Below are 10,728 nucleotides of genomic sequence, written 5' to 3'. Positions count from 1 at the left end.
GTGCGCGGGGCCCGCACCGGTTGGGAACCCACCAGAGTCGCCAAGAGAAGAGGTCCGTCACGATGGTGTTACCAGATTGCCATCATAATAAAACCTGAATGTAAGTATATATGTATATAAATTTTCATTAAAAATACTTATTTTTACTTGTATAATATTAAGACCTCTTTGTACAAATTAGATATTTTTATAGAATTTATAGTTTAATTATGACTTATTCGTTTATTGCTATTTAAAAATATATATATACATATATCTGCAGCAATTTCAAAGAGATTTGATAAAGCAATTCTTACTATTTTATTTAAACACTAATAGCAGCATTTATTTTCTTATCAAGTTTTTCTGTTTTCGTTTTAGCTCCGAGAATAGCGATTCAAATAAAAATGACGCATGTCATCTGTCATGGTGAGTGTTGCTACTCATTAAAATTATGCTCGTTAAAAATGCGCAAATTATATATTGTATTGGCTTCTATTGCAACGAAATAGACAACGGAACAACGGATTGTAATAACATTGAAGAAATAAGTAGTACAGTAAAACAATGCGACCAAGTTCAACAATATCATCTCGATTAGGAATATGATGAATGAGTGGGCGTGTTAGTTTAAGCGTCGGCCGCTAGGAGCGCTAGTTAGCGGTAGCGCGGAACTTTGTCGGTCGGAAAAGGGGCCATGGGGGGCAGCGGCGTCGACGGGACTATGCCCCTCTTCGTGCACGAGAACACCAATCTAGCAGGTACCGATCTACCCTAATTTACACTCCATACACCCTCGCTTCGTCTACTTTAATCTGTTTTAACGGTCTAACCTACCGCCAACGAAAACTTTGACAATGTCGACTCATAGGTAAACAAACGCTTTGTGTTTATTTACGCGCGCCTACTATACAATTCTCTATTGTGATTGCGAATCGCCCGTGGTCAAGTTTTGCAAATGTTCATACAAAAAGTTTGACAGCAACTTTTGACAAACTGGAGTGGTTTGAAGCTCTGCTAAAATGTGACAATATGGACGCCATTGCTCAAATTTGACGTTTGAATAACGTAAAAAAAAACTGCGGTCTAAATATTGTCAATGTCGGCCATTAACGTGAAGTAAAATAATCGTGTTAACTCTCATTGCCCAAAATGAGGGATACGTATATAATTTATGGAAAAATGAATTGTATTTTTTTATTTCAAATTTAAAAGTATCGTTATTCTCAATTTATTATAGCTAGTTTTAAAACAAACAATTTAAAACTAATTGAATGCGTTAGTTGTATCAGTACTAGGGTCTCAACTCGTGCTGCAAAATGATTACTGGTAATTTTTATCTCTTTTCCTGGGTATTTAATATTTTAATTTATCAATAAATTAAAAATATATGTCACTGGTTATATTTGACAGAAGCAGGTATTAAAAAAAACGTATTTTGCTAGTCAAAGACCATTCGACATGCAACTGGTTCTTCACCAGATTACCGACAGCTAAGATTTCTTTTGAACTTAAGCAATATTATACAAAAGCTTGTGGACAATAAACCTTTTTTTGGACTATTCTACTTATACCACTTTCAAAAACAAAGGCTGGTCCAAAGGAAGTCCGAAGTGGGGTACAAAACGACCCCGTGATTTAAAAAAAAAAAAAATATCTGTTAATATATATTTTTATTCATTATGTTATTACGAAACTTATTTAAAATGGGGGTCTTTTGGATTGGGAAAATCAAAAATTATGACTATAATGTTAAAAAAGCATTTAATGAGTGCAACATGTACAATTAAAGTGTTTTATTTCAATGACTATTTTGTTTAAGTAGTGTTGAAAAAGCGAAGAATTTTACAGTTTTTTTATTTATACAAAAGACTATATAGGAAAACTAATGATACAACTAAAATCAGGGTGTAATTTGATATATAAATTGAGTAGAAAGGGTTAAAATTAAAATTAACTGCGTTGTTTGATGTTTTTCTCAAAATAAACTATTTTACTTTTATGAAGAGTTTATTTTTTATTTTTACATTCCAAAACTAATACTTAAAATGCCTGTTGTGCCTATTACAATGGTGTAATGACCCTTAAAACTGTAGAAACAAATTAAATTGAGTTTGTTCGTTTTTTTTTATAAAAAATCTAAACTTTTAAATTAAAATTATTAATTAACTTAATATTTTTATATCGCCTTTGCCTTAATCAATGTAATATTCAACTCTTATCACGTGTAAAGGATATTAATTATTAATAAAGTATTTAATCCAACACAATTTGTGTAGGATAGGCGCTTAGATGGTAGTTGAGAAATTTCTCGCAAGACTTGTTCGAGACGACTAAATCGTCTTATTCACGTCTGTCGCATCCTTAATACGATCTATTATTATATTATTAACATTTATTTACTTATTAGATAAGGCTAGTGTGTTTTTCAGTTTCGCCAAAGTCCAACTTAAAACACAAATATTTATAACTATATTGTGTATCGAAATGTCCATTCGAAGCACTTGTATTTTGGCTTGATTGCGCAGTATTTATTTAAGAATATATATTTTTGTCAAATAGACGTCGGTCTTAAGTAATGTATCGAATGCACAATAATCATTAACGCCATTTGAAGTGAAAAGTCGAAGGACTGAATCTTCGCGAACCCTTTTATATGATGCGATCGGTTTTGACGAATAGTTGATGGGTTTATTTGGACTAATTAGACGTATGGCTAATTATCACCCTCTTAAGTACGCCTCTACACATATCGCGTGTGTATGTTTAAAGATAAATATGTAATATATAGTAATACGTATGATTATATTAAATATGTTTCCTAAACTTCGTTTAGGTTATTTAATATTTTACGAAAGAAGGAAATTAAATGTAGTTCTTAAAAGTTTGTCTTTCGCTGGTATATATAGATGAAATGTTATTAAGAATCTTAATAAAATATTTTAATTAAACCAAACAATACGCGGGCTCTTTCCAGTATCACAATGGAGTATAAAAAAATCTCTAGACACATAAAGAACTCTGATTCAAAAGTCTCCTCTGGTCCTAGACACAAAGGGCAATTAATTAGGCATCCTCCCCGATATGTCGCAAGGTTTTCTCTCAAAGGGTCTCTCCTTCAATTTGCAACTCAGTCCCCGAAAATGGTCGCAAGAGAGTAGCTTGCATTAAAATACGCTTTGCGAGTGAAAAATGAAAGGCATGTATAATAAATGGACACTTGAGAGCCAGAGTGTTTTTCACACACGGCTGGCCTCCCTCATAGCCTTAAAGTGATATGAATATTCAGCAAGAAACGGCGAGGGTTGATAACGGGGCCAGTGTCCCATATACGCACTGTTTGAGCTGCGTAAGATTTCTGTAATGGTTCATAGATAACAGTTTCATTAAAATGTGTATTAAAAGTTTTTATGTTGTTCATAATATTATATTCACTGCGACTCGATTATCATCATAATTCTGGCGCATCGGGTTTTCACATGGCGACCATGCAGCGCCAGTTGCTGATGCCGAGAGTTTGGAGGTACTCTTTATATTCTATGTTTTTGAGCTCCTCTTCCTCTTAGACCTCAAGTCGTCCACACGAGATATGTTTGCTCTACTAGAGGTATTGTTTTTTTTTTAAAAATATTTTACGACATTAGACTTCGATGCAAATTATATCAAATAATTTAATAAAATAAGACCAGCATGATCTAAAAATACATGCAACATAAAATATTTAATTTAAAAAAATAATTATAGAATAATAAAATTAAATGGTATAAATTGGAATACATCCTGATAGCTGACATTAAACATATTGACGTGTAAGGCCAGCGTATTAAGAAGCTAATAACTATAATATTTGGCATCGTAAGGTTCCAAATTAAGGATTGCAACGAAAATGTTATAAATAATACGAATCACTGATGGATTACCAAAGTAAAACGCGTTCCTTATAACAAAGTTCAAAGTTGACTCAACTGGTTCAATAACACATGATAGAATGAGATTTTTCCCACTATCTGCTGGTAAATAATACAATGCTTTGATAACCGTTTTCATTTTATAAACATCATTTTTTCCAACTAAGCCTCAACCTATTCCTCGTATATTTTTACGACTATTGAATGTAACACATTTTAGTCGATTTAACATTACATTTTTTTAACTTAAGAAGCCTATACAAATAGGTATTTACTATTATTAGGTATTTACTATTATAAATATTCGCTATTTTATATTATAGTGAACTTGTTATAATTTTATGTAGCTTGCCTTTGAAAAACAAGAGATACATATAAGAGTCTAAAAAGTTTGAAAAATATTTCGAAATCTTTTGCTTTGCTATTAAATTGGCTATTGATGTTACTCACAATGTGCTCAAAACTTCTAGTAGCTGTTATCGCCAAAAGACTGATAGATTGAAACAAATCTATTTTTCCGGGACACATTTGTTCGGTTGCAACAATCAAACATGACTTAATTAATTCCCCGTCGGGAAATGGGTTTCCTTTATTAATTAATAAATAAGCTACACGTAAACAGATTTTAAGTATTGCCTTATTTTTGCAAAAAATGCGTTCTAATAAACAATTTCATTTTAATCATTCTAAATTTTCTAATCCTTGCTTTTTTTTGAGTTAAATTTTGTGTCGAGTCTGATTAACGTATATTATTTTAGTACAGTCATAGAGTAAGCTATACTTACATGAACCATCGTTTCTCAACAAGTTGAGTACAAGTCGAGTTGAGTACATCAACATCTTTTGATATTTTTTTGATGGCTTACCCGAGTTTTTGTTAGAAACATTTAAATTCAAACATTTTTATTAACTTATATAATTCAATTTATTGATAAAAGTATAAGATTCATTAATACACACTTAAATTAATAAGTTAATTTCCTTTAACGACCACATGGATTTTTCTCGAGCCAAATTAACAGTTAAAATTCCGTAATATCTGACTTGATGTAATATTATATAATACATACCTATTTTATATCGCGTGTATCGTTCGCGAATTCGTCGTTCGATACGGCATAATGAAACAGTGTTCCGCACTCATTTTCCAACTTGGAGACCTCTCCTTTCCCGACCACCCTATACGCCAACCCCAACCCCGCGTTTTCCGACCGCCTGCCCGCCCACCAGTCGCAGCTTCCGCCGCCCTACTGCCGCCAGTCGGCCTCAGGAGGGCCACGCGAGAGCACAAAACGTTTCGCTTCGGAAAAGTATCCAAAATTGGAATACCAAACATTTGTAAAATACCTGAAATGTTTGAGCACGTGAGGGAGAATTAGAAAATTGCCAATGGTTGATCGCTAGGGCTGAAAGTTAGAATTTTTCTGGATTTTTGTGGCGGATGGACAGTGGGAGCAGATCGCTCAACAGGTGTTGAGTATCCCTTTAGCGATTGGCGCGCGTGTGAGTTCGGTTTAGATGAGTAGATCTTTGTGAGGATCTGCATATGCGTAAAAATGCCTTGAGAATAAAACCAGATTTTAATTATTAAAGAATAAGAGATATGAATAGTGGTATTTGGTACTATTTAAAAAAAAATATGATTATTTGTAAATATTAATTAAATAATAATAATATGTAAAATATAATATAAATAAATGTACGCCAGTAGATGTCTAGCATATGTACATATATGTATGTTATTTTCCGAGGTAAAATTTGTATTTATAATCCTTCGCATAAAAGGCAAGGCAGTAAACCACTAAGCTGCAATTCATTACCTAATTACTCTATGCCTCGTAGTAAATCGTTTACCTTCGTAAATGACAATTAGGTTCAGTTTAAAACTATTGCTTTGTTTAGCCTATGCTTATGTTATTAGAGTTAATATTTTAAATGATGTGTAAAACATCTAAATTAATATAAAAATCAAAATGCCTCAATATTAAAAAAATATTATAATACATATTTAATAGTAAGGGTATACTTAATTTTTTGCCACAAAGACAAGATAATTTAATTCATATTTAAATATATGCGTTACTTCATCTGTATCGTTAATTTTTCTCTAAAACATCATGTTACAGTGCTGTAGATTTTTTTGCAATTTTCGCGTACATCTTATGTTTTTAAATATAGAAATAAATAAATTGTACAGGATAAAAACAACTAGAACGAACGAATATTAAGTGTCTAATTGAAGCACTCGACCTGCTTCTAATTATTTGGAAAAAAATACTAAAAAAATAGTTATATATGTTACAGTTGAAGTGATAAATTTCGATCAAGTATACAACGACTAGACAAAGTATGAGTTTTAGTTAAATTTTACAATGCTTTATTTTGTATATACTATCCCCAGATAAAGTATGCTCTAACTAGTGAGTGTGTCAATTCTCTGACTTGAGATAGTTACATCGTCAACGAACAATCTTTAACAGACGAGCGTGTTTGACAAACAATCTATTCGCAAGAAACTAATCGTAGTCTTTGAAAAACACAAAGGTTAGAGCAAACAATAATAAGTTAAATTGTTCATAAATTATGATGCGTCTACTGTAACTTAAATAATTTACCATTGCATATATTGACTAGTTAATGTATACATTTTCGAAATTCACACTTTGCCTGTAACATATTTAGTAATAAAAAACGCTTTTTATACTTTGAAAATTTTTAATTAAAATATAGAGCACATAAATTAACTTTTATATAATTAGATATGAACTCATTATCTTATTCTATAACAACTAATAATCAAAATGTAATTCAGAATTTTTTTTCTATATTTTGTAAAAGAAACAATTAATTATGCAGAAAAAAATCAGCTTGTATATTAAATAGAAGTAAAGTTATCTAAAATAGTTGCACATTATAATAAGTATTAATTATTGAATTAGAACAATTGTTTTTAATATATTTCATATAACTCATAGTTTTTTTTTTGCAATTTTGAGGATTTATTATCAAAAAAATTCAAAGAATATATTTTTACCTATATTTTTGGGGAATAATATGAATAAATTATATTTATTATAATTGAAAATACATAATAAGCATGAAAACAATTACAATAATTTAATATTAATATTAATAAATAAAATGTGAAACTAGAAAACCATTATAATATAGCAACAAAATACATAAAAAAAATATTATTCACTCTTGTCAATTAAAAATAATGTAGGGAGTCGAGTTTGTATAGTTGTAATAATTATTGATATTGTTTAACCAGTTGTGACACATTGGGCTAACGTCTGTTTACAATTAATAAATACGTAATTAGGAGGCATATGTAACTATTGGTATAATAATTTATTTTTAGTATTTAATTTAAAATAAAATTGAGTGAGGTCGTTAAAAGTGTTATTGGTTACAGTCTATTGTCAACACAATCAACGACTATTTAATAGTTGTTGATTGTGTTGACTTCATTGTAACTTACTGGTCTAACGTCTTTCATGTTCTAATGAAAAAATTACATATATTTATATTTTTATTAAGATTCTTCCGATAAGTTAGTACAATTAGCCAAATCGGTAATTAATTTATTTAGGTTTAATTTTTTCGCGTTCGCTTCATCGCAATTTCCTGTCCGATATTATGTTGGGTTGGTATATGGTATATGAGAAAAATTAATTTCGAATAAAATTTAACTTAAAATGAGAGACAGAATGGACTGTTTTTTTTATTAAAAGTCGTGTACTTTTGTCTTATATTAGGAACATTTGCAACACGCATTCTTTTCGATAAATTCAATACTAAATTGCAACCAGTAATTCCTTTGCCTTTGTACAGGTTATCTCAAAGTTTCAATATTGCACAACAATTCAATATTATACCCATACATTCACATGTGAATAACTTTTTCCCTTGTTTTTCTTTTTGCTCTTACAAAAAAGTTTTCGGACAAGACCGTTTAATTTAAACTTCACTCCGAAGTTTTCGCATTATTCGAAGCTCCAATTGCGGGAAAGAGCATCTGGCAAACGAGAGCTTTTCCCCAGTGGATAATGAACAGCACAAGAATGCCACATATGTACATGCTCCCCATTGTTTGTGTGTGTAGTTCTAGTTATTTTTATTGGAGTGAATTATGAGGTCGGCTTATTGACACGCAAAAGTGCTCAGAGGATTTATGCCCTAAATCTCTCGCTAGAAACGTAGGGGAAAAGGGAAAATGATGCCCTAATACGTCAAAAGGCTCGGATAGTATTAGATTTCGGGTGGATGAGAGATGCTAATCGCGTTGGGCCATAATCGCATTTTGACGTTTGCTACGCGACTGGGAATTTAATTTTGCGATTTTGATTGCCCTCTTTTATGAAGAGATTCTTAAATAAAAGGGGCTCAATCTTTCCCCTTCATTTGACTATCATTTAACAATCGTATCCATAATCATAAATAAAATTGATTACATATTTTTTTTTAATACATAGCCAAATACACTTTGACATATCTTCAATCATTGTTTTGATATCTTGGGTTAGGTGAAAAAAAAAAAATTAGTTAAAACAATCAATATATTATTAATAATAGTGTTATATTTATCTATACATATTTGTTTGATTCCAAAGAGTCTGACACAATTACATTAAGATGCTACAAACATAGATTCAGCTGAAAGCATCAATAATCTAACATACTGCAACTAAAACTTTCTATACTCAATACCAGTATTTTAAAATTATAATTTAACATATTTCCCGTTAAATTTCAATATTAATTATTTAGTGTGATTAAACATTAATTGTCTATCGTTAATTTTGTGGCGTGGGATAATTTTAATATATAATTTTGCTTATCGAAAAACACGTTAAATGGCTCACTCGTCTCAATATATCGCTGACAGCAAAAATGTGTTTCTAGTATGAGTCAAAGGATTAACAGAAACTTAATGATGTGCCGATCATTGTCAATTTATATTCAATAAGCATCATAAATTTTTGAATGAAAATTTTATTTATGAATCACCTAATTGTATATGCTGAATTTGTGAATAATAAATATTTTTTGTTATTTCTAAATCGATAATTTATTCTGTGTAATTAGTATCAAATTTCCATTGGAGTATTAAAAAAGAAATTATTCACATCTCTTGCTAGAGAGCTAACCATCAACCGATGGATAACGCGCATCTTTAATAATTCTAACGATCATAAATCACTGACGGTAATTTTTTTTTGTGTACGACCGTCCCCCGAGTATGCCGCATGTATTATTTTGTGTTTCTATCAGAAAGTAAATAATAATTGTGATATTTTCGCTAGTTGTTTTTTAAATGCATTACACTATTTACTAGTTATATATGAATCATATGACATGGTTTTAATAAATAAAGAATATAATATGATTCATAAAAAGTGGTTTAAATTTACAAGCTGGTTATAAAATATCTACATATTAATACCTAATTACCTACCATGAGGTATTTAATTTTGTTTAGTTTACTTTCATTATCTAAATATATATATACAATACTTATTTTTATATATCGTCATTATTTAAAAAAAAATGTGGTTATACCAATAAAATATTACATACAAGATTGTAATGTAAGTGACACATTGATGTATGAGGGTGTAATGTAATGTATTGTTTTATTTATTTAGTTTTTTTCATCGCAATATTTATGATATACTCTATATAATAAAAAAAAATATTATGTGACCTTTTATTTTTTCTCCAGCGATAGAGCTTTTTATATATGAGCTTTGTCATTGACTTATTTTCGAGCCAACATAAAATTGTTAAAAAAGTGTGTTAAAATGTTAATTAAAATTATCTTATGCCATTGGATTTTATATAAAAAATATTAAAAAAAATAAAACTTTCGCAAATAAAAAAAAGCTAGAATTAACTTAGCATATTATCCGTTTAAGCAACAATTATTTTTGATATGAAAACTTACAGCCATTCCCATAGTTCTGTGGAAATGTAGCGTTTCATTGACTGACTGACAGCCATTGGCAATATACTATTGTCGCGTTTCGCTTCATTAATCTCCTTTACAAAACGATCAATCAAAAGGAAAATGTCGGAAAACTCGCTGAATAATAGGAGACGAGCGTCAGACGGAAAGCTCTGATCAGTGTATCGCGCGCTACGTGAAAGAATAACAGTGATAACAATTTTGTGACAGTGATAGATAGTCAATTATGTGATAGTGATTGTGGAGTAATACTATAATTGTGTGACGAGATCAAAGTCCAGAATACCAAGTGCGTATGGATTATCCTGGATGACCCGGTGGTGGTTGTTCAACGTCTGCAATGGACGACAGTTCAGAGATGACACATCGCCGGAGGCGCCGCTACAGGAAAATTGTTAGCATGTTTTTAATAACTTGTATTATTATTATTTTGCACCACATGCACCTGATTCGTACGTACGTATTGCATAAAAAAATGTGTGAGTATTTTCTAATCCCCCAACTACACGCACCCGAATAGCACATCTCCAATTTATCGTGTTTTATGACCATTTAATTGAAACTTGTATGACTAATTTCAACTTTTTATAATATTTCAAATTGTTTTTTATGATTTTTACCAACAATATTACAATAATAATTTTGTCGCCACGCCGCGAGCAAAGGGGTGCTATTTTTAGATATTGAATAAGCATTTGACACTTTTTGTTACCAAAGTGGATTTACTTGTGTACCAAAAAGCAATTAAACAAAACTCAAGTCCCTCATCCTTAAAACTCTCACCCATCAAAACTTTCCCAAAGCGATACGGTATACAAGACTGAGTGAAATGATCCCTATTCACACTCGAGTTTTCCCAAAGCACCCACC

The 10,728-nt window shown here is 30.7% G+C and overlaps 1 protein-coding gene across 6 annotated transcripts in view; it reads left to right on the top strand.

Annotated features, from left to right (window-relative positions):
• The first annotated feature begins 615 nt into the window (after positions 1-615).
• Positions 616-10,728, top strand: part of Liprin-beta (liprin-beta 1) — a 118,725-nt gene continuing 108,612 nt past the window's right edge. For all 6 annotated transcript variants that reach the window (XM_088190074.1, XM_088190073.1, XM_088190072.1 and 3 more), the window contains exon 1: positions 616-740. In XM_088190074.1, coding sequence (XP_088046200.1) covers positions 677-740 — 64 coding nt within the window. In that variant the 5' untranslated portion in view covers positions 616-676. The remainder of the gene's footprint in view (positions 741-10,728) is intronic.

Source organism: Plectrocnemia conspersa, unplaced genomic scaffold (assembly GCF_051122295.1).
Source record: "Plectrocnemia conspersa isolate PC_06_02 unplaced genomic scaffold, ASM5112229v1 ptg000008l, whole genome shotgun sequence".
Taxonomy (NCBI): domain Eukaryota; kingdom Metazoa; phylum Arthropoda; class Insecta; order Trichoptera; family Polycentropodidae; genus Plectrocnemia; species Plectrocnemia conspersa.
The sequence above is the reverse complement of the archived record's forward strand: the minus strand, read 5'-3'. Positions and strand labels throughout refer to the sequence as shown.